Source organism: Vigna angularis, chromosome 2, assembly GCF_016808095.1.
Source record: "Vigna angularis cultivar LongXiaoDou No.4 chromosome 2, ASM1680809v1, whole genome shotgun sequence".
In the NCBI taxonomy this organism is placed as follows: domain Eukaryota; kingdom Viridiplantae; phylum Streptophyta; class Magnoliopsida; order Fabales; family Fabaceae; genus Vigna; species Vigna angularis.
Window position 1 is genome coordinate 46,770,745 of NC_068971.1, and position 23,284 is coordinate 46,794,028.

The 23,284-nt window shown below is 32.3% G+C and overlaps 2 protein-coding genes and 1 non-coding gene across 4 annotated transcripts; all 3 read left to right on the plus strand.

Annotated features, from left to right (window-relative positions):
• Window positions 1-4,388: 4,388 nt before the first annotated feature.
• TRNAV-CAC (transfer RNA valine (anticodon CAC)) lies at window positions 4,389-4,462 on the plus strand. Its single transcript has one exon. It is a non-coding gene; the product is annotated as a tRNA-Val (tRNA).
• A 611-nt stretch (window positions 4,463-5,073) lies between these two features.
• Window positions 5,074-9,412, plus strand: LOC108328231 (uncharacterized). 2 transcript variants are annotated; one of them, XM_017562064.2, is made up of 6 exons: window positions 5,074-5,247; window positions 6,586-6,622; window positions 6,727-6,810; window positions 7,497-7,662; window positions 8,413-8,686; window positions 8,844-9,412. In XM_017562064.2, exons 1-6 carry the CDS (start codon window positions 5,191-5,193, stop codon window positions 9,033-9,035), a joined length of 810 nt encoding a protein of 269 aa, XP_017417553.1. In that variant the 5' UTR covers window positions 5,074-5,190; the 3' UTR covers window positions 9,036-9,412. The 2 variants fall into 2 exon arrangements, with proteins under 2 accessions (XP_017417553.1, XP_052729787.1); XM_052873827.1 differs by having other exon boundaries at window positions 7,500-7,662.
• Window positions 9,413-16,064: 6,652 nt separating this feature from the next.
• LOC108327695 (delta-1-pyrroline-5-carboxylate synthase) lies at window positions 16,065-22,349 on the plus strand. Its single transcript, XM_017561382.2, has 20 exons — window positions 16,065-16,206; window positions 16,346-16,417; window positions 16,519-16,622; window positions 16,746-16,848; window positions 17,034-17,195; window positions 17,716-17,993; window positions 18,490-18,640; window positions 18,739-18,903; window positions 18,991-19,068; window positions 19,420-19,509; window positions 19,852-19,938; window positions 20,054-20,140; window positions 20,243-20,339; window positions 20,444-20,547; window positions 20,638-20,713; window positions 20,866-21,016; window positions 21,145-21,213; window positions 21,422-21,488; window positions 21,581-21,651; window positions 21,858-22,349. The coding sequence occupies exons 1-20, from the start codon at window positions 16,147-16,149 to the stop codon at window positions 21,931-21,933; spliced, it is 2,148 nt and encodes a 715-aa protein (XP_017416871.2). The 5' UTR covers window positions 16,065-16,146; the 3' UTR covers window positions 21,934-22,349.
• The last annotated feature ends 935 nt before the right edge of the window (window positions 22,350-23,284 follow it).

Sequence of the window (23,284 nt, forward strand, 5' to 3'; positions counted from 1 at the left end):
TAAAATTCCATTCCTAAGCTGCGAATAAAAAATGCTTATCCAATATATTATTCCTTATATCAAAACAAACCTTTTTTTTCTGTATATCTTGTAATTGACACGACAAGCATCATGCTCTCTCATTTCACACACAACACAGCGCTGTAATATTGCAACTTGTCAGTGTAGATTTTGTTTTATTCAACCTAAAAAAAGTTATATCATCTTCAATTTATAACTTAAGATAAAAAATATAAAAGGAAAATTTTTATAAAGATACCTTTTTATATACTTGTATATTATTATTTTATACCTTTAGGAGGATTAAATCTATTCTATATAGTTCAAAACAGGTAATATTTTAGTTAAATTAACCAATATATTAATTATAATATATCAAAAACATTATATAACCATTAAAAGGTCTTCATAACTATTAAAAAAAATTATCATTTGATTATGATAAAGAAATATGATATCTTAATTTTTTTTTTAAATATTAAACGACTTTAATTAAATCAGTACAATATTTTTGATTAAATTGATGTAAATATAAATTAAAGTTAAAGTAATTCTCAAATTGATATATGCAATTTTAGTGATCTATTTCTATACCAACACTCTTTATATTTTTGAGTTTTTTTTTTAAAAAGAATATTTGTATAATATAACATTTGCCTGAAAAAGAAAACCATTTTAATATCTTTTAAGTCACCGTATTTGAATGAGATAATTAAACTGAAAAAGCACGAAAGAAAAGTTAAAGAAAGTTGAAAAAGCCTTCTGAGCCATTAGAAAGGTGACGATGATTGTAAATTTATAGAAGAGGCGCTGAAAACTAGAAGTTTCAAAAGTAAACAGTACTAAGAAAAGCATCTTACAACCATGCATGCATGTCCATGCTCTCTTCTTCCTTCAATTCTTTTATATAGCTGGATCTGTTTCTCCAACAATTGGGCAGTGCTAACTTTTACTTTCGGTCACATTTATCCAAAGGCCATATAGTCATGATTAATTAAAAACTTAATCACTTTGCTCCAAAATGATTAATTAATATAAGTCTTTGGACTAAAGTGATTAATTAATTAGTTGTGTAACTATGTAATTTTTAGTTTTTTTTTTCTAATTGTCTACGCATGCCATACCTATATAATAGTATCAGGATATGTTTATAGCTTTCAATAACCTTTTTTCATATGAGAAGAAAAAAACACTCATGATGTTCTTTTAGAATAGGCTGAAGCACATGTTTCATCTGGATTATGTTGTCTTTAACCATGTGTTTGAGCTTACTAAATGAACTTTTTGAATCGTTATTACAGAGACATGGAAGCTTAAAGCTTTATATACCGAAGCTATCAAATCAAAACAAGAAAAAGGAAAATCACATCATACTATAATCTGTTTATATATATATATATATATATATATATATATATATATATATATATATATATATATATATATATATATATATATATATATATATATATATATATATATATTAAGGTGAAAAAATTATTTTCATATAATATGCCTCACGTGAGACCTTGAAAGCAAGGTTAGATCATCACGTGCTTGCAACCAAAGTTACCATTTATAAATTTAAAGTTCAAAGCAGTATTCATTATAATCGTTTTAATTGTGTCCTTAAAAGTATAAAGTAAAAAGGAAAAAGGAAAAATTAGCATAAAAAATCAATGAAAAAACAAATAATAACTTTAATAAAGCAGTTTTATTTTTCAAAATAATTAATGTCACAATCTTAACCGACATTTAAAAGATTAACAAAAGTAGCTTAGGAAGATGTAGGAAGTTAAAAATGTTATTTTCAAATTTAAAGATATTTTTGTTTTACAAAATATTATTAGTTTTTTTATGAAGTCACTGTTAAAAGGGAATAAACTCTTAATAAGGATTCAAACTTAAAGATAGTTTACGGATTAAACGCATTTTAACTTTATAATTATATTTTAACGAGTGAGGTTCACACTCTCTCCTATACAAGTAGACCAAATTTAAATTTAATTTACGAAAATTTTTACTTATTCACTATACTCATTTAATAAATGAGTCTAGCAGAAAAATTAACTTTAATTTATTAAAAAAGTTGAAATTAACTCACTAGTAAAAAAAAAATATTTTAACTCGTGCATTTGATATCGATTTAGTTGTAACCGAAACAAAAAATGGTGTGGTGACATTTTTGTAATTATCGCAAACGTATATGTTTCAGTTCAAAAAGAATCAATGCCTAAAATTGACGTGGTGACATTTTTGTAATTATAAAAAACATATATGTCTCGGTTCAAAAAGAACTGATGCCTAAAACTGGCATAGTGACATTTTTGTAATTATCGCAAAGGTATATTACCTCAGTTGTTTAAAGAATCGAAGTATAAAATAGCTGAAATTTTTATTTTTTATTTTTTTGAAAGGGTTTAGGCATCGATTCTTTATAAAACCGAGGTCGTAGACTCTTATTGCCTCGGTTAAAAAAATAACTGAGGTCATAACATGTGTTTAGGGTTAAATTTCGCGAATAGAGACATTTTCAAATAGAAGTTGTGTCGCTCCTCTCTGTTCTCCCATTTTCTTTCACGTTGGCGAGGGGGAGGCTTCCTTCCTCTTCTCTGTTCCAATGGAGGCGCGACAGATGGATCATCAATGGCGCGATAGAGGCGCGGTGGAGGCGCGACAATGACGTGGCGGGGGCGTGCGAAGACGTGGTGGGGGCGCAAGGGCACAGTGGTCGTTCTTGTTCTTGTTCTTCTCTCTGTTTTGATTCGCAATGAAGGAGGAAGATTCCTTCCCTCCCTTTTTCTGATTTCGATTGGGTTTTTTTATGTTTGATTGATTCTCTGCAGGAATGATGATGTTTGATTGATTCTCTACAGGTGGTGGTGGGAGCTCGCCGTCCTCATTCTTTGTTCTTCACAATTGAGAATCTTTGATGATGGTGGTGTGAGATGGAGCGGTGAACGTTGAAGGATTGCAATCAAGGGCTAACAACTGACCTAGTGAATAGTGAAAACAAAAAAAAAAACACAAAAAAAACCCTTTACTGCCTCGGTTGGATTTGAATCGAGGCAAAAAACACACATTTTTGTCTCGTTTCATAACCGAGACAAAAAGCCTACCCTTTTTTGTCTCACCTGTATATGCCTCGATTGCGGAACCATTGCGTTTAAGCGAAAATAACCGCTGTCATTTTCCTTTGTGACTCATTCGATCGGTACCTATAATTTATGTTTTACCACAAAAATTCATAAAATTATTTTGAAACTTTTATTTCTTTAGCATAACTAAAAATGAATAGAAATGCTCAACACACATGTCATTCTATCTGCTTTTTTGCATGAGGTGTCTAGTGAGAATTGAAAATTTGAACCATATACGGATGATTACTATTATATATATAAATTTATTTATTTATGTTAAATTTAGTATTCCAATATTTCAGTACATTATCACTAATTAAGTGTTGTTACACTTGCTTCAAAAGGTGTTGACGAAGGATTGTCAATAATAATCTCATCCTTGATTTTGGACATTTCGTTTAGGTGTATCCAATTACATTGCTATATATCAGTAAAACTTTCTCAACTTCTTCATTGCTCTTTCAACTTTCGTGAAGAGACATGAATAAAGGTTAATCTATCATTTTTTTCTCTCCTAGTTTTTATTTGTCTTCTCTCTATTGCACGAATATTCCTCTTCTCTTAGATTATACCATAATCTCAATACATAAAATGCTAGATTGTACCATTTTATACTTCACATTAATGGCAACATCAATTCATTGAATATATATTTTTTCAGTTAAATACACATATTTATCTCTTTATTAACAAAAAATGGTTTTTGATTTATATACTTTTATAAATGATTAAGTAGCCCTTAAACTTAAAAAAATATGAGAATTTAGTTTTTTAATTAACTTCGGGAAGATAACAAGTCATTACAGAAAATATTAAAATTATATATTTTAAAAAGTTAGACAACTAAATTTATCAGTTTGAAAGTACAAGGATAAGATGAAAATTTTGAAAAAGAAAAAGAATAGAATCCAAAACAAACTTTTGTTCTTCTTGTTTTTCAAGTGATAAAATGAAGTGGTCCGATAATTATTAGGTAAGATATCAATAGTATACTCACCTGTACAGAAGAAATATTGTTGCAAGAGTAAATCGTAACATGTTGTGTCTTGTCAAATGTCAACTATAGTTTCCAATAGTTAGGCATTTCCATAATAATATCACTTATTAAGTACTATTTTAGTGGCTTTTAGAGGAATGAATCCACTCCACTAGATTTTGCGATTTTTCATCAGTGCATTTATGAGTAAGACAAACTGTAAACAAGTATTATTTAAATACATGTGGCTATAAGGTCGTATACCAGAACTTGTCTGGGTGGTGTAGTTGGTTATCACGCTAGTCTCACACACTAGAGGTCCCCGGTTCGAACCCGGGCTCAGACATAATTTTGTGTTTTTTTTTACTTTTATAGGTGCTTTCATGCTAGTTCATAATTTTGGAACCTAAGAGTACACTAATCAACTTTTATATTTCATTAAATTTTATTATATGTAAATTTTTTTATTAGATTTTAAAATATGGTCATATGTAATTTTTTTATTGAATTTTGAAATCTTATTATGTTTAACTTTTTTTTATTGGATTTTGAAATATTATTTATAGATTTTTATGTTTATCAAATTTTGAAATATAGTTAAGTGTCAAATTTTTTAGTATTAGATTATGAAATTCAGTTTTTGTGAGTGTTCATCAAATTTAGAAATTTAGTACGCTTAGTTGTATATCTGATTCTAAAATTCAACAACTACAGCTCTAAAAGAAATTATCTAGAATTACATCTCCCATATTTTTTATCCAGTTAGTTCTCTCATATTATTATCTAATTTGTTATTGTTGAAGAGGGTAAAATGGAAAAAAAGGAAAAGTTTGGAGGTGCAGGATGGATGCATAAAGAAGAGCCCTTTTTTATATGTTCAGTACTACTGGGCTGATGACGTTTTTGGGGCCCAAAATTGTAGTTTTCTTTGGGCGAAGTAATGAATTGACCAAAAGCATTCCAGTGATGTAAGTAACATAATCAGAGGTTCAGCAATCTAGGGATTTCCCGTTAACTCGGAAGCATTCCCAGTTCGTAATGTCTCTCTGACTCGTACTTTTCAGCTTACGTTCGATGGAGGGCGAATCTTACACCATAAGCAACACCAGCCATTTGCTCGGTTCTGTTCCCGTGAGTCTCCGCTCACTTTTTTTTTTTTTTTTTTAATTTCTTACTAAGCTGGGAACAAAACTATAATTACTTGCTTGCTTATTTTTTACTTGTGGTTCAGATTATAAGGCAAGTATTCAGGAAATTCTTAAACGATGCTGATAACTTAATAGGCATTAGAATTCTCCGAATAACGTTTGAATGAAATTTGAGTTTGGATAACTTGAACAAAGTCTCAGCTCAGGTTTGCATGTACTACATGTTAAAAAAAAATCTTGATACAGGCAACAGTTTTGGAATAGAGATTATTCAGATCGATTACCCAAACACGCAGTGTCTCTTAACTAATTTATTTGAGAAAAAGGAAAAACCTATTGAGTTTCTGGGATCATGATATACACACTGTAAATGGTGCTAACGAGAAGATGAAGAAGGTAAAGGATTAAACCAGATCAAGATACGTGCATAAACAGAAAACGTGTAAGCAAGAGAAACAAACATGCACAAGATGACTGAGAAATGAAGAATTGTATAGATGACACGTGACTAAACAGGAAAAAACAGGAAAAACCCGTAAAAACTAAACAGAAGCTAAGAGAAGAGAATATGTAAGGCGCGAACTGAAACACGTGGACACTCAACATCCCCCCACAAGCTCATGAGTATATTTATCCATTAATCCGAGCTTGGAAATAGCAGCTTTGAAGGCTCTCCAAGAGGATTAGTAAACATATAGCAGCTTGATGAACAGAGGATTAAAATATAGTAAACATATTGCAGTTATGGGATTGTATAATCCTTTGTACAGAAACTAGATTAAAATCAAAATCAGGTATGTACAATACATTATACAAAGGAAATGACTCAAGTAATTGCATGGTTCCATCATAATGGTCAATAACATATGATCTTTTGGGCATCTTAATTCTTATAGGTTTAATTTTACGGAAAGATATGAAATTAGGCATACAGAAAGGAAAATGATCAGTTGCTACTGTATCTACGATCCAAGAGTTATTATTTTTCTTACCTTTAACAGTGTTCTCAGCAGAAGATTCACCAATGAAGTTATTCATCTTATGTGCTGTATCAATTTTGGTTTCTTCAATGATTTTCATAATCTGATATACCTGTTCTTGTGTAAATTGATTACTCTCTTGACTGGCCTTTAAAAAATAGAAAAAACCATAAAAACTAAACAGAAGCTAAGAGAAGAGAAGAGAAGATGTAAGGCCCGAACTGAAACACGTTGACACTCAACAAAATCTCATGTGGCAATAATACTAGTATTTTTGTTTGATAGTTAATAGAAAATCTATGATATTGATTATGGTTCTTGTTTTCTGTATTGCTGTTCAGGCTGTCATAGCCGATGAAAAGAGCACAGCTCATAACGGTATGAATTAGTAGGATTGCCTTTTTTTCCTATGTTGAGATGTGTGATATTCTCTGTTAAAAGTTTCAGTGGACTAAAAAGGTGGTCTGTGACATTTCTTGCAGTTCCTTATGCAAGCATGCAAACATTCCCCCTTACCAATGGGGTTGACAAAGGACATGGATATCAAATTTCTGGAACTCCAACTGGTATGTCATCAAACTTTTAGGTGAAGTATGTATACTTTATACGCGTCACATTTTGGATTTGTCACATCTTCAGAATACTTTGGTGATGGATTTATGACTTATTGCAGAGAGTCTTTTTACTTTGTTTAGTTTTAGTTATTTCAGACAATGAGCTATGTGAACCGATTGAGCTAGATCTTTCAAATAATATTTTGTTTATGATTTTAACTAATAATTGAATATTATTTATCATTGTTGCAAATATGATTTGTTTTCTTGAAGCACACATTTGGTTTCAGTTGCATGTTTTGACCGAGAGATGATTCATTCTGCTGGCTGATATTTGATTTTATAGTCTGTGTTAAAAGTGTGGTTGCTATATCATGCTACCATACTATCACATGGTAAAAACAATTTCATGGGCAGCAGTGTCTAGGAAGTCGCATTACGTACTGTAGTTCTAGCCAATATACCGTAGGATCTCTCTCTATATGGATATGTGTAACTTATACACTAAATAGGACAAGAATTCTAAAACTTTCCTATTCCTTAAATCATCTCTAAATTGTTCTATTCTCTCTTTCTCTCAATCTCACCGTCTAAATTCAACAGTCTGATGCAAGAAAAATTGCTGTTGGTTCATTTTAAATTTTATTGTGAATTGATGTTATTCTAATGTCATTCATTGATATTGTTCGTCTTTGTAGAAGCATTTGGGCAACAATCAACAAGCTACTGGCGGAGAATCTTCAGTGTCTCATCCTACACGCAATATTTCAACGTGGACACGGATGCTGTTGTAAACAGATTGATGAGTTCCTTGAATCCAGTTGGCGGAGATTTTTTTAACAAGATAGATGCTAATCCTGATTTGTGAGTTATTCTTTTAATCCCATTTTTCTTTCTTTTCAATAATCAAAATAGAGATACCCATTGTATTAAATGTGGATTTCTGATTCTTGGAGAAAAAGTGAAAAACTATAGTTGACAACTGAACTGTCCCAATAAAATATGTAGGAGAAAAAAATGGCCTTTTTGCTTCTGCCACCTTTTTTTGTCTCCATTTTGGTGCATTTTTCCTGTGCACCCATTCAAATTGTTCACTTCTTAACCAGAATTTCAGAAAATTAAAGCAATGTGAGCGAAATAGATGGTGCATAACGTGTTTTTTATGCACGCTTAGGGTGCATGGAATGTGTCAAGTAATGAGAACTTTTACCTGATAATTTTTCAGCATCCTAGCTCAAAAGCAGAAGTGCATAACTGTCTAATATTCCTTCTTGCAATTTTTCCCCCCCATAATGGAAGCAGTTATTGAAATAATTCTTCACTCAATTTCATATATATATATATATATATATATATATATATATATATATATATATATATATATATATATATATATATATATATATATATATATATATATATATATATATTGATCCAGCAATTTTGGGGAAAAATTAATGAAATTTCGGTTCTTCAAATATGTGGGGAGAACATGAAGGCAGATATGGTGGAGCTAGGCAATATTTGCATTCTTTTTTTTTTCCTTTTTGGGTTAAAATTATTAATTTAGCGGTTCGTATTAATTTTCTAATAATTACTTTTACTTTATTACAGATACGGGCTAATATGGATCTCAACAACATTGGTTTTTGTACTTGCCTTACTTGGAAATATTGCCACATACCTTACGCAGAAACATGTGGATAACACTACTTCTTGGAGCTTTGATGTCAGCTTCGTAAATGCGGCTGCGTGGTGTATCTATGGTTATGTTATAGTGGTCCCGTTGGCATACTACTTTTTCCTTCAGTATATGGGTTCAAATGCTAACCTTATTCGGTTCTGGTGCATGTGGGGGTATTCCCTCACCATTTTCATTATGTCCTCTGTAAGTTTTGATTTTCCAAGTATGGTATATTATTTTATCAATGTTAGTATGCTCATTATTGTGTAGTTTCATTTCGCAACAGTTCATAGAACATGAGATGAGGAATACTAGCAACACACTCTCCAACATATCTAACACTACTCGTGATTTTTTTCAGTTTCTATTGCTTGTTCCGGTTGGAATTCTTCGTTGGATCATAATAATCCTTACAGGCGTTGCTTCAGCTAGCTTTGTTGCCTTGAACCTAAGGTCTTTTATAGACGGAAATGATGTTTCGGTGGCTGTAATTGCTGCATTTTTCTTGCAAATAGCTTTGGCTGTCTTCATCAAGGTCCGTTTCTTTGCATAACTTTAAGCATTGCAGTAATGAAGAATAAAATCCAAATCACTGTCATTGTTACCCACACCACACCGACCCACGCTACTGGCTAACTCTGTTTAAAACGTTGGGTAGAATTATCTGCAACAGATATGGTTTTTGTAATTTTGGTTTATTGATGATTGCAAGTACAAGGTTCTGATTTGGTTGTTCTCGACATCTGAGCTCCTTTCATGTTTTTTGTAATTATCGGATTTCAGTTCCTTTCATTTTTTTTTTGTAATTACCAGATCTCTCATTTCAACACTTTAGTGGAGCTGAAAATGATGTCTTACTGTTACATATCTTAATTAGGATCTAGGATGTACAGATTCGTGATATTATGACTAAAGCAATTCAATATGATCTGCAGCTTGTATAAATTTTATAAGCAGTTTAGGTTCAGTTGTCAGGTTGTTTTATATGAATAGGATGTGAAAATGAGAATCCAGCTCAAAAGAATCTAGCTGGGGAACTTGGTTCATGATTGATTATATTTTTGTAAATATAACAAATTAATGTGACATTTATATTAATCATGTACTGTAAAAATATTATGTACATCAATCAACTATGTATATATTCTTGACAATAACCATGTTATTTTGAAAACTTTCAAATAGCTATCACCTTTAGTTTTTGGGACATGAGTTCTTGTGGTGTTTAGTGTGATATTTACTTTTCTATTAATTTGACTGTGGTGTTTCTTGATTAGTTTTTATAGTGTTTTGGACATGATGAGTTGGTTTGCTTTATGTAACTTTTGCCTTTGAATTTATAGTTTTGCATTGTATCATCAATAATAGAAAGATAGTGTAAAAGGAAGTTTTTGACAAAAAAATTGGAGAATGAACTGTGAACAAGGAAGAAAGAAAAAAAGTTTACCAAAGGGCAGACTGCATCATAGTAAAATATGCTAGGTTGGTCGGATTCCTTCGTACATGTTTTTTTAATCTGTACCCGTCTGGATTACTCGACTATGATTTTATTTATGTATTTTTATTTAGACTTCATGAAATTAAAGTTATTTTTTAGAGATATTAATTTATTTAAGTTTTGGAAATCTAAATCATTTTATTTGTTACTGTGATAGATTCTCTTTTCACGATTTTCTCCGGAAACTTTTCTATAAGTGGAATATAAATAAAATTATATAAAATAAAGTTTCTTATAGATTAAAATTAATTTGTTCAAGTTGAAATAAGAATCTAGAGAAATTATATTTGTGAATTTTTGTAAATTACCTTTAATATAGGTTACTTTCTTATTTTTTAATTCTTGAAAAAGTATTTTGGAAACAATTCTTCAATTGTACACAAATAAAACATAGAAGTGACCCAAATCGTCCCTCATCAAGTGGATTTCAAGGGTGCTACTTCCCGCACCTTCTTGTTTTTCTTCTTGCACCTCCATAAAAGTTATACTTTCCAAACATACCTATCATTAAAAATATAATAAAAGTCTTTAAACCTTCTTAATTTTAATATTTTTCAAATTAGGCAGAAGATATTTTTAGATTCAAAAATTAGGGTTTCTACTCAAGGTAGAATGAATATTAAAAATATTTAGGGAGGTGCATAAGAAATAAATTGGGTGCAGGAATTGACGGCCATAAGGAATAAAATCTGGAACCTTAAGCTCTACAAGATAATTTCTCCTACTCACATTTGGCTTCCCTCACTGCATAACAATGTAAATAGACCACAATTTATATTTTAGAATGTAACTTTATTTGAATTTTTTTTAAGAATATGATTTATTTGAGTTTATGTTCAAATTTTCATTTTAAAAAAAATTCCATGGACATATATAACTATATGAATGAATATAAAAAAATAAAAATAATGAATTGGTACTTAGTTGCCATGTTGGTCCAATTGGTAGGCATCCCTAGTTGGAGGTGGTGAGAACATGGTACATTAATAATATTTATTAATTTGGTAGATTAATAATTGTGGTGTATTAAAATACCAACTAAAAAGTGTAAGTGGATTAGGAATTGGCAGCTGGGACCACCGCAACACACAACACGGATCTCAAATCTCCCAACCCGTTTACTTGAGGAATATATTTTTTACTACAAAATATTTTTATTGTTTGAGTTCTAATTAAAATAAATTAAAACTTTAAGTGTAACATCCCAAAAATATAACAATTATATATATTATGGTAGTCCACAATTCTGATATAGGAAAACAGTTATGAGTCAAACTTGCAGCTAAAGTCTTAATAATTACAGTCATCCCAAAAATGGCTATAATTTAAAACTTTAAACACCCAGAAGAGTATTGCAAGATAGTATAACTTAACTAAAAAATCCTAAACAAACTAAGCTGCAACCTCAACACTATCCAAAGCCTGCTCTAGGGATACCTCATCCACCTATCCTCACATCCAAGTGGATGATCATTGCAACAGAAACACGACACAAACAACAAACAAACACAAGAAGAAGGGTGAGCTAGATATACAAAAATCATGTTATACAGTCACATACAATAAGCAATTAGAGACAGATATACTAGACTACACAAACATAACTTGTTGCACTTGACACTTGACTCGTCCGGACTTAGAATGATTACCGAACTATGGCGGGTTATGCACTCGTGGTGGCTTATGAAACTTGGGTTCCCCACCCTACCACACTCACGAGGTTAGCCTGTTCCGGGCCTTGAGGCATACTGGAAGCCCCCAAGACTAAGACCTCCTGCTACTCCTCACCACATGGTTCAATCCTCTCTACTTGAGAAAGAAAGACCATTGGAGCGTCAAGATAACCCCCAAGACTGAGCTTCCCTATAGACCATTCTAAACACTAGGGCACCACCATGAATCTTCTCCTTGAAGATCATGGAATTACGTCCAATGACATAGGGCACCACCATGTAACCTCCCTTTGAGGTCCATGGAATTACGTCCATCAACCATACTGTTACACTTACGCCAATCACAACTTTGTTTCATACATACTTCCAAAACTTATAATTCACATACAATACAACATACTTTCAATCATGTAGCAAAATCAAGCCACCCAAATCATTTATATAGACATACATACATCTTGGCAGTCAAAAACATCAAACAACTCAAACAGATGAGGAAAAATGCGAAACTCACTGCACCAGGTCGCACAGCGCACCAAAGTGCAAGGCAAGACAGCAAAAATTCGCACAGCGCACCACCCTTGGTGCGCTGAGCGAATTTTCCTGACGGAGGGAGTGTTTTTCAGCTAAACTTCGCATAGCGCACCACCCTTTATGCGCTGGGCGAATTTTCCTGACAAGGGGACAGCTAAAATTCGCATAGCACACCAAGTTTGTGCGCTATGCTAAACTAAAAATTCTAATACAAATTATCACACCCTAAACCCTCGCATAGCTCCCCAAATTCGCTATTCGAATTAATTTAGTCTTTTCTCAGGCAACCCCCAATTGCACGGCGCCCGGATTCGCTATGCGAATCACCAAACAAAGAGCAACCCTCTCTAGCCATTCGCACAGCGCACCAACTCGCGGTGCAAATGATCAAACAGAGAGCACCTCTCTACGAGGACTCGCTATGCGAAAACATTCGCTTAGCGAGTCTGCATAATCTACAGAACGTAAGTTTTGCTAAATTATGCAACTCACACACCCCTTACCATTTCTAATCATTTTTCCCAACTTCTAACACCTCTAATTTATATTTTATACTTAATTAAACTTGTCTAGATGATCTAAAACCTTCCTACTACCATTCTAAAGTAATTACAACTCAAATTCAACTCTAAAACGTAAATTTCCACCACTTAGGGACCCAAATTCGATTCAACCATTTTACACCTGTTTTGATCAGTTTGATGACTCTAACAAGTCACAAATAACCTCCCCATATTGTCCCAACAGACTACAAGAGCCCTAGACCCTTAACTCTCAAATTCATTATCCCACTTCCTCTCAAAGTGAACTAAGAACTATATAAGCTCCAAATTTCCTATCCAACCAAGGTTATACAGACTTCACACTTCACTCACTTCCAATTGATCAATTATAACCATTCCAAACCCATCCAAATCAATTCCAAACATCACAACACAATTTCATAACATATGAACAATATGTACCTTTTCATACACTCAAAACTTAACATATAGTCCAGATAGCAGAATATTACAGATTTCATCACACATGCACACCATACAATTAAATCAAAGAATGTCTAGCTCCCCTTACCTTAAAGTTGAACAGCACAGCTCACACACGCGTCTCTTCAGTACCTTGCACTGTGAAAATGACTCAACAGGACCCTACGATTCACCATTTAGTGATCAAGAACGGTTCTCAAAACCTAATTTGAGATAGAAAGTGAAGGAAGAACCACTAATCACATGCAAAGTAGAATACTTGCATGTTCACAGCCCTAGAAACCACAGAGAAAGAGAAGAACACTCACCAACTGAAACGAGAAAGTAATCGGTGATACTTGAAGCTCTCGGCGTCAGGAGTATCTAGGCACCACCTAATCGGACATGCAACGGCTGAATGAGAAGGAGTAGTAGAGAGAAGGAGGAAAAAATGAAGAACAAGAGAGAGATAAGGGCTGACCTAATGAACCAGCTGCTGGAAAATTTGCTTTTTAAGCTTAATGGGTTTTAAGAGCCTGGCTTCATTAATCCAGAGTACCTATCAGCTCTTGCCACCTATTTTCAGGTCCTCACATTGCATGTGACACCCGGGCACTGAGACGAGGGCGGGGAGTGTCGCCGGTGCAAGAGGCATGGTGCAGGGGCACAGACAAGGAGCGACTCCTGGCAGGCTTCGAGTGGAAGGGGTACATGGACGAATCGAACATACACCGGAATGAGAGGGATCTGGAGACTGTATAGGTATGGGACTATACGGTTGAAGGATAGCTTAAAAGAATTGATTTGACTACTCATATCACCAAATGCATTTGCTTTTCGGTAGCCTGACTCATAAGAACTCCATGGTTAGACGTTACATTAAGAGGTGTATCTACAAATGGGATAAAGTTTGAGAATTATTAAAATAAAATTCAAGTTTAAGATGTATATTTGTAGAAGGGAAACTATTTAAAAAATTTAAATATTCTTTTCATTCATAAATACTTTCCTTAACAGAAACCATGGCTTCCATAAAATTGTCTAGCATTCACCTCTTACTAAACTTTTCAAAAGTTAATCTTTTATTTGATTTTATTGGTGAGTTATCTCCAATCCTTACTAGGTTAACAATATTAACTGATATTTAATTCTAATGCATGTATTATTTATAAAAAAAAAACATGATAATATAATAAATTTATATTAAAGCTGTGTAAACAAAAAGTTGAATTAAAATACATAAAAATAAAATTATTCGAAATTTTCAGAGTTTTGCATTGGATAATGGACGTGCATGACATGTTGAAGACCACAATTAAGAGTAGTCTATTTTCGCTGTACTTTTTGACAGAAACATGACATCCTCTTATGAGATTAATTTTCTTTTGCATTTAAATATATATATATATATATATATATATATATTCTATAATTTTAAAATTGTACATTTTATTTTAAAATTTTAAAAAATGACTGTCTTTGCTATTTTTATTCTTTAAAATTTAAATATCTTTACACATTCAGTAAGCAGAAAAATTCTACCTCTGACTATATTAATTTTATTATAAAATAAAAGGAACAGATCTCTAACAAAACTTTTGAAGGCAAAACAATGTGTTATTTTAATATATTCAATTTTTATCTAAAGTTATTAAAGTTCTTTATATCTGCTATAAGGTAGTGTAAATGATTTTCTTTTTTTCTTCTATCACAAGTATATTGTATAATTTATATATTATATATGAATAAATAATATTAAAATAATTGTATCTTTCTTAATTACTAACACTAACTTCTAATCCTATTTTTAAACAAAAAAAATTCAAAATAAGAGGTTGAAGAGACTATTTCATATAAAATTTATGAACACTTTTTTTTTTTAAAAAAAACTATTGAATTTTATTGGATCACGAAATGACAACTAGTACTTTTTTTTTAAGTTTTTACACAGAGAATTAAAAGAGTTGACATTAGGTAGTTGAACCCTCAAACTCCTAACCACAAAGTTGCCACTGCACCTATAGTTTTAGTCAGGAAACGAATATATTAAGATAAGCATTTTATTATATATTATTTAATTTCAAGGTTATACATGATATATGTGCTAATAAGTACCTTCAAAATACATTATCACAACATTTAATTAATTGTTAGCATTAAATTTTTTAGATAGAGAGTGCTTAAAAATTTAAAATAAAAAATGTTAATAACAACATGACAGTTGGCTCAAGAACATCCAACCGCGTGGACTTTAATTTAAGATGATTTACAGTAATTTCCAATTCTCTACAAATTTCAACATTTTCCTTACAAAAGAATTATATAAATAGCAAAAAGATGAAGAAGCCCTCCATTTTGGTTTTATTAGTCAGTTTTGAGAGGTAATAATAAATATTTTATTAATTTTTATTGAGATATTGTACTCTCATCTACACATTTTCTTTAACCAAAACTTTCGGATTGTTTGTGTTGTGTTTAGAAGTTGTTTTGTTGTTCATAGTTTAAAAACCTGTGAAAGAAACATTGATGTCTTAACAACGACAAATCAGATATGTTTATAATTAAAAAATAAAAACTTTCCAAAGTTAAGATTTTTTGTTTTTTTGTCTTAAATAAACTTTTTTATTTTCTTTATTTTTAATTCCTATCAAAAAATTCTTTCTTCGTTTTTAAAACTGCCTCTAAATTTTTATCTCGTGTTTAAAGTTTTATCGGTAAAACTTATAATTTTGTCTGGAAAATAATAGAAAAAGAAAATTTAGACAAAATTTAAATATAAATGTAGACCAACTATTCAGGAATAATTTATCCAACTATATGGGATGTAATTTAAAACAAATGAAAGAAAATGTGAATATCTGTGGTGACGGCGTGGTGTAAAGTGTTAACCTTTTTATCAACACGTGACTTTAAGATTAAAAACTGTTCACAGGCAGACTCTCTTTCTTCTCTGCCAACTGCACTGAACAAGAACCACAGTTTGCTGGTCAGAGTATGGAGAACGCAGATCCTAATAGACATTTTCTCAAAGATGTTAAGCGCATCATTATCAAGGTTTTCTTTTCTCTCCACAATATATATTATCCTTTTGTTGTTTCATTTCTGTGTTGTGCATCAAATGGTTTGTTCTGTGTGCATTGCTTGGACCATAGGATGATGTAAATGGCTAAGGTTGTTTTGTATGGTTTTGAAGGTTGGGACTGCTGTGGTTACTCGCCAAGATGGAAGGTTGGCAGTTGGAAAATTAGGGGCACTCTGTGAGCAGGTTGCTTTGTGTGTGTATATATATATGTATATATATTGTTCCAGGAATAAAGATTGGATTTTGGGTTTGGCATGTGTGACCCTTTTGAGAATACATGGCAGATTAAGGAGCTGAACTCTCTTGGTTATGAGATTATTTTGGTGTCATCAGGTGCTGTTGGCCTTGGTCGCCAAAGGCTTAGATACAGAAAATTAATTAACAGCAGGTAATAAAGTTCTAACACCTTTGTTCTGTTTATTTGCTATCAGAGGATGCACATGTATGGTGTATCCTTGAAAGTTGGTGAAATTGTAATTTACTTTGGTCTTTCATGGGACACATTTTACAGCTTTGCTGATCTTCAGAAGCCGCAAATTGAACTTGATGGCAAGGCTTGTGCTGCTGTTGGACAGAACAGCCTTATGGCTCTTTATGATTCTTTGTTTAGTCAGGTAATTGTTGTTAATTAATGTTCATGACTGAACTATCGTCTTATGCCTGCTTGCATTCCAAATGCGTTGTGTAGATTTTTTGTTTTGTTTACCCTTTATGACATATCATATTTCATTCTTATATTATTTTAGGATAACTGACATTGATATTGATGCGTATATTACTTTCTCTCCCTGTCCTGCAGCTAGATGTGACATCTGCCCAGCTTCTTGTGACAGACAATGATTTTCGAGACAAAGATTTCAGAAAGCAACTCAGCGAAACTGTGAAATCATTGTTAGGATTAAAAGTTATTCCCATATTCAACGAGAACGATGCAGTTAGTACTAGGAAAGCTCCATATGAGGTTTGTTATTCTACTTGTCTGATTTGTTATTTCAGCTGAACTTAATCTTGGAGCTGATTGTTCAAGCAATGTACCTTTATTAAAAATTGGTGTCATTATGTTTTTTTACTTTTTTTTTGTCAGCATTATTATTTTATTTCTTGATGTTATGATAAATGATTATGCTAGCTTGAAGTAGAGTTGCGGGTTATATTTGTTTTCTTCAGATGAATTTTCTGAACTTTATCCGTTAAACTTAAATATTGAGTCTTTATAAGATGTTTTCTTATGAATGTAAGTAAATTTTAATTTAGTAATTTGTCCACAGCCAACTCAACGTATTTAAGAAAACTTTCATGCTTGTTTAACATTGAATATGATCCTTCTCTGTCTGTGAAGTATTCCTAGAATTTGTTGAAATCCTTCTATCCTTTATATTATATAAAGGGTGTTTTAATGTTTGGTTTCTTCCCAAAAAAAAGGTCAGGTAAGAGAATAAATTAGAGAGTACTAAAAGTGTCACCAAATTATTTTTGTGCAGGATTCTTCTGGCATATTTTGGGATAATGACAGTTTATCAGCTTTATTGGCACTGGAATTAAAAGCTGATCTTCTAATTTTGTTGAGTGACGTAGAGGGTCTTTATAGTGGTCCTCCAAGTGACCCACGTTCAAAGCTTATTCATACATACATTAAAGAGAAACATCAAAATGAAATTACTTTTGGAGACAAGTCTAGAGTGGGAAGAGGTGGTATGACTGCCAAAGTAAAGGCTTCTATTCATGCAGCTGAAGCTGGCATTCCTGTTATCATTACCAGGTGCTCTATTTACCGACAAAATTTAAACTGAAACTTGTTTTTGAATTACTGATACCAATTCTATTTACTGCATATTTGTGTATCCTCTTTAGATTTTATTTAAAGCAGTTTCCAGTATCTCCATTTTCAATTAGAAACTTTTTATCTAGACAAGACATGTGACATCACTAATTAAATTTTCACTGAACCCCAAGCAACTTTGAGAAATGGAAATACAAACAGTTATTGATTTAATTTTGTATACAGTTACTTGTTTTATTTGTTCTCTCTGTTTCTGTATTTGGATGACTATTTGTTGACCACGTATTTAGTCAGTAAATCTATGGTAGTGTCATGTAATGTAAGATCACTAAATTTTCTTTTTGACCCTTTTCAATTTTTGATCTTTTAAACAGAAAACATAATTGCAAGAACACTATGAAATCCATTATGTATGCTACCTACTCTATCTGATTCCCATCTGTGTACGTGGGTTTTTTCTTGTTTTTTTTTTCAGTGGTTTTGCAGCAGAAAATATCCTTAAAGTTCTCCAAGGACAACTTATTGGAACCCTTTTCCATAAAGATGCCCATAAATGGGCCCCAATAAAAGAGTTTAATGCTCGGGAGATGGCAGTAGCAGCTAGGGACTCTTCCAGAAGGCTTCAGGTTTCTTTTATACCTAAGCACTCACAGGATTGTGGATACTAAGCTGTCAGTATATCATTCCTACTTTAGCATTCTGATCTCCATATCTTACATTACAGGCTATGTCTTCAGAAGAGAGGAAACAAATTTTACTAAAAATAGCCGATGCTTTGGAAGCACATCAAGAAGAGATCAGGATTGAAAACGAATCCGATGTTGCTGCTGCACAAGAAGAAGGATGTGAAAAATCCTTGGTGGCTAGGCTGGTTTTAAAGAAGGAGAAGGCAAGGCAGTTAACCTATAGTTGAATGAAACTATTTAAATTTTAACAGACTATAAAATTTGTGATGATAAATGACGATGAATGACAGCTTGCAACCCTTGCAAACAACATTCGACTTATTGCAAACATGGAAGATCCCATTGGTCGAGTGCTTAAACGAACTGAGGTAACAAAAAGTTTGTTATAGCTATAATATATATATATGTGTGTGTGTGTGTGTGTGTGTGTGTTAATTTATGTATGGATCATAGTAGTTTTACATTGTGCCAAGTTAAAATTGAGTTCCTTCCATTTATTGTATTTATTACAGATTCTAGTTTTACATTATGCCACTAGAGAAGAATGAAATGGTTTATGTTATATACGAATTTGTATGAGAAAGCTGTCTGAAGTCGTGTGTGTGGATGCAATCTCTGCTTAATCATAAAATATACGGTTTAAAAGTTTTTCATGCACACTTGATTGTTAACAATAGTTACTGATCTATAATATTTCTGACGGCTTACATTTTATCTAGCTCGCAGAAGGGCTGATTTTGGAGAAAACATCATCACCTTTAGGTGTTCTTTTAATTGTTTTTGAGTCTCGCCCTGATGCACTAGTGCAGGTAAACCAACATTTTCGATTTTCTTTTGAACCTTCAGTTGATACCTGGATAATACTGTGTCAGTTTCTAAATTTTACCCTTCCCTGCCTTTATTTACATTCCTTTTTCAATTTGCTTTCTGTAGATGACATGCTTGGACAGCTTATATTACCTACTAAGCTGCGATCAGACCTTTAAAATAATATGAATTTTTCTTTTCGTATCACATGAAAGGATGAAATTTCTTTTGGATTAAAAACTGTCTAAATTGCAGTTCAAGAAACAAAAAGCTTAATTTGATTACCTTTTGATTTTATATTGTTTATCTGCATTCTAAGCCAGTAGCTTCATGTATCTTAACAGATAGCATCTTTGGCTATCCAAAGTGGGAATGGGCTTCTCTTGAAAGGAGGCAAGGAGGCTAAGAGATCAAATGCAATTTTGCACAAAGTTTAGTTTCAAAATAAATGGCAATTTGTGAATCGTTTTCTTTTAAATTATATATTTGATATTTTCAGTCTCATTAATAAATGTTCTGTGTAACTTTTCATTGCTGGAACTTCAGGTCATTACTGAAGCCATACCAGATTCTGTCGGTGCAAAACTTATTGGACTTGTGACATCAAGAGCAGAAATTCCCGAGTTACTTAAGGTAGGTACAAAGTAGATGTTAATTTCTGATTTATAAACTTGCTCACTTTGATCTTTGGTTCATTAAACAAAAGCTAGAGTCTGCATTTTGCCTTTCTTTCAGTTGGATGATGTAATTGATCTGGTGATTCCAAGAGGCAGCAACCAACTTGTCTCTCAGATCAAGAGTTCGACTAAAATTCCAGTTCTGGGTCATGCTGGTAAGACCCTTCTGCTCAACATGCAAGCAAAGTGCTTGATATAATATGGTAAATCCTTTTGTCAAATGAATTTACTGTAATAAAGCCACATTATTGCCAAACAGATGGAATTTGTCATGTCTATGTTGATAAATCTGCTGATTTGGAGATGTCAAAGAGGATTGTACTGGATGCAAAAATAGATTATCCAGCAGGCTGCAATGCCATGGTAATTTCTATTATTCTATGTAATCGATGAAAGCACAACCTTTGTTTGCCAGTTATTTTTTCTACTCACTGTTCAAATTTCAATTTTTAGGAAACACTTCTTGTTCACAAGGACTTGGTAGAGAAAGGTTGGCTCAATTATATTATTGTTGACCTACGGACAGAAGGTATGATTTCTGGCTAACATTTCTATTGGATTGGTGAATGTCTGACCATGATGTCTTTTCCAAAATTGAAGGATAGTTTCTTAAGTTAAATGTACTGTAAAAGGTAGCTTGTAAGGTTTCTGGAATGCTGATATGGTTTAAAATTCATGTAGGTGTTACATTGTTTGGAGGACCGAAGGCAAGTCCTTTGTTAAATATTCCTCTTGCTCGTTCGTTACATCATGAGTACAACTCGTTGACATGCACAGTTGAAATTGTGGATGATGTTTTTGCAGCTATTGATCATATAAATCTTCATGGAAGGCACGGTTCTCTTTATTTGTAGATAATGTCTTGGAAGCTTATTTCCATTTCATCCATCTCTCTCTGCCTCATTTCAAATTAGATCTCGATTTTGGATTGAAATTTGTCACATTTCTGTTTCGTTGCAGTGCACATACTGATTCCATTGTTACAGAAGATCATGAAGTAGCTGATATGTTTCTACGCCAAGTTGACAGGCAATTTTTGAAATATAATGTCTTTTTATGCCCTACTAATCACATTTTCTACTAAACAATATCTCACTATTTTGTGTAATTCAATTGCCTTTTATGACTTAGTTTTATATTAATAAACACAAGAATCCTTGTTCTTGAGCAATCAACTTCTTGAGCCTTCAGCATATTTACAAGGGCAGTTTGTAAATAATGTTTGTTATATTGGCAGTGCTGCTGTTTTTCATAATGCTAGTACAAGATTCAGTGATGGAGCACGATTTGGTCTAGGAGCAGAGGTATGTTATTCTAAACATTCTCTTCAAAATCAATATATAATGCCAAGGTTGTTGATTTAGTTCCTAAGTCTCATGTCATGGACTTTTTATAGGTGGGAATAAGTACAAGCAGGATTCATGCACGGGGTCCAGTAGGAGTTGATGGATTGTTAACAACCAGATGGTATGAGCTTGATGGTCATTAAATCATTATAATTGAAACAATACAAACCATTTAGTGTATAACTAGCCATTTCATTCAGCTGACATGTCCAATTTGAACAACACAAGGTGGAAAAGCTTTATGTGAATAGAATAAGATTTGCCACATACCAATAGGCTTATAAGGATAATACCTGATACTACAATCATTCATTTGCTTATGTTCAGGATTCTCAAAGGAAGTGGACAGATAGTGGATGGTGACAAAGCAATTAGCTACACCCACAAAGACCTTGCTATTTGATTCTTGGTTTTTAAAGATAAAAGTTCATGGAGGGAGGGGAGAAAAGGAAGGTCATTCATTAGGATGTGCTTTGTTTTCTCAATGTGGAGTAAAATTGTACAATTCATTAGAGGGGAGAAATGTTTATGCTATCTGTTACTGATTTTTCTGTTCATGATGTTATTTATACTAGAGAGTTGTTTTTCCCCTCATCGTTAGGAAATTTATGGTATTTGTTTAGGATTGTTTTTTTTTTTTTAAGTGATATCACTTTTACAGTTGTGAAAATAATAAAAATACTTCATCTTTGACTCCAAAAAAGTGGGAACATGTTATTTTCTGCTTCAAAGGAGGATGGGGATTTTTGGAGTGAAAAGAGAGAATATCATCCCAATATTAGTAGGGGCAAAAGTTGGAGGAGATATTTTATCCTTTTACTTTTCCTTCTTTTCTGAACTTTTGAATTAAATAAGAATTTTTTATATAACATTTTTTTTCTCTCCATTTCATTTCTCGAATTGTACATTGCAATTTTCTAATGTGATTATTTAGTAAAAGTTGTTGTAACTTTATGGTATGGCACATGATTAATACTAAACTGGAATCTTTTGACGAAAGAAAGGAGAAACCTCTAAAAGAAGATAGTTTATAAAGACACTTCCTAACTCAAACTGAGCTCTTTTTTATATTGAGAATTCTTATCAAGTAGAATAAAATCAAGCATTTTTCTGAGTTTTAGATTATTATTTTTTCCCTCGTTACTTACATGGGAATAGCAATGCAACGGTGAATCGTCACACCTATTAATTATAATTATTCATAAATGTATAATATTAATGCTAAATATCACAATACAATTCAATTATGAGTACAGAGGAAATGCAAAGACGTGAAATTATTTTGGCTAAGTAGGCATATCTTTCGAAGCAAATCTCTGCAAAGAAAATCTATGAAATACCTTTACGTTGCATGATCCCTATACGGATATTTAGGTTTTTGGTAATTGTCTTTTAGTTCATTGCCTTACCAAAAATAACTTCTTCACTGACACATCTTAAATAATTAAAAATTTAATTAATTTTTTGCATAAATTAAAATAAATTTATATGCACCATATACTTTTTTTTTTGTTGAAACTCTATTGTCTGACTTCTTTATAAATACGTGTAAACTCCTAAATACGTGTAAACTCAAAAGACTTTTTTTTTATCAGCACATCAAAAAGACCTTTTATAAGTCAAGAACTAAGTATTTATCTAACTTTTTGTAAACTTCCTTGCATCAAACTCCGTCTCTGTTTGCTTTAAATGGTGCTAAGGTTCAGTTATACTGCATCAAAATCTTTCTAGGTCAATGTACTCTCCTTTTCCGT

Bases quoted from the DNA above. Each gene is read 5' to 3' on its own strand.
- LOC108327695 (XM_017561382.2), top strand. From the start codon at position 16,147: ATGGAGAACGCAGATCCTAATAGACATTTTCTCAAAGATGTTAAGCGC. The intron at 17,196-17,715 runs GTTTGTTATTCT...ATTTTTGTGCAG, and splicing joins CTAGGAAAGCTCCATATGAG to GATTCTTCTGGCATATTTTG. The intron at 19,510-19,851 runs GTAAACCAACAT...GTATCTTAACAG, and splicing joins GCCCTGATGCACTAGTGCAG to ATAGCATCTTTGGCTATCCA.
- LOC108328231 (XM_017562064.2), top strand. From the start codon at position 5,191: ATGGAGGGCGAATCTTACACCATAAGCAACACCAGCCATTTGCTCGGT. The intron at 5,248-6,585 runs GTGAGTCTCCGC...ATTGCTGTTCAG, and splicing joins ATTTGCTCGGTTCTGTTCCC to GCTGTCATAGCCGATGAAAA. The intron at 7,663-8,412 runs GTGAGTTATTCT...ACTTTATTACAG, and splicing joins ATAGATGCTAATCCTGATTT to ATACGGGCTAATATGGATCT.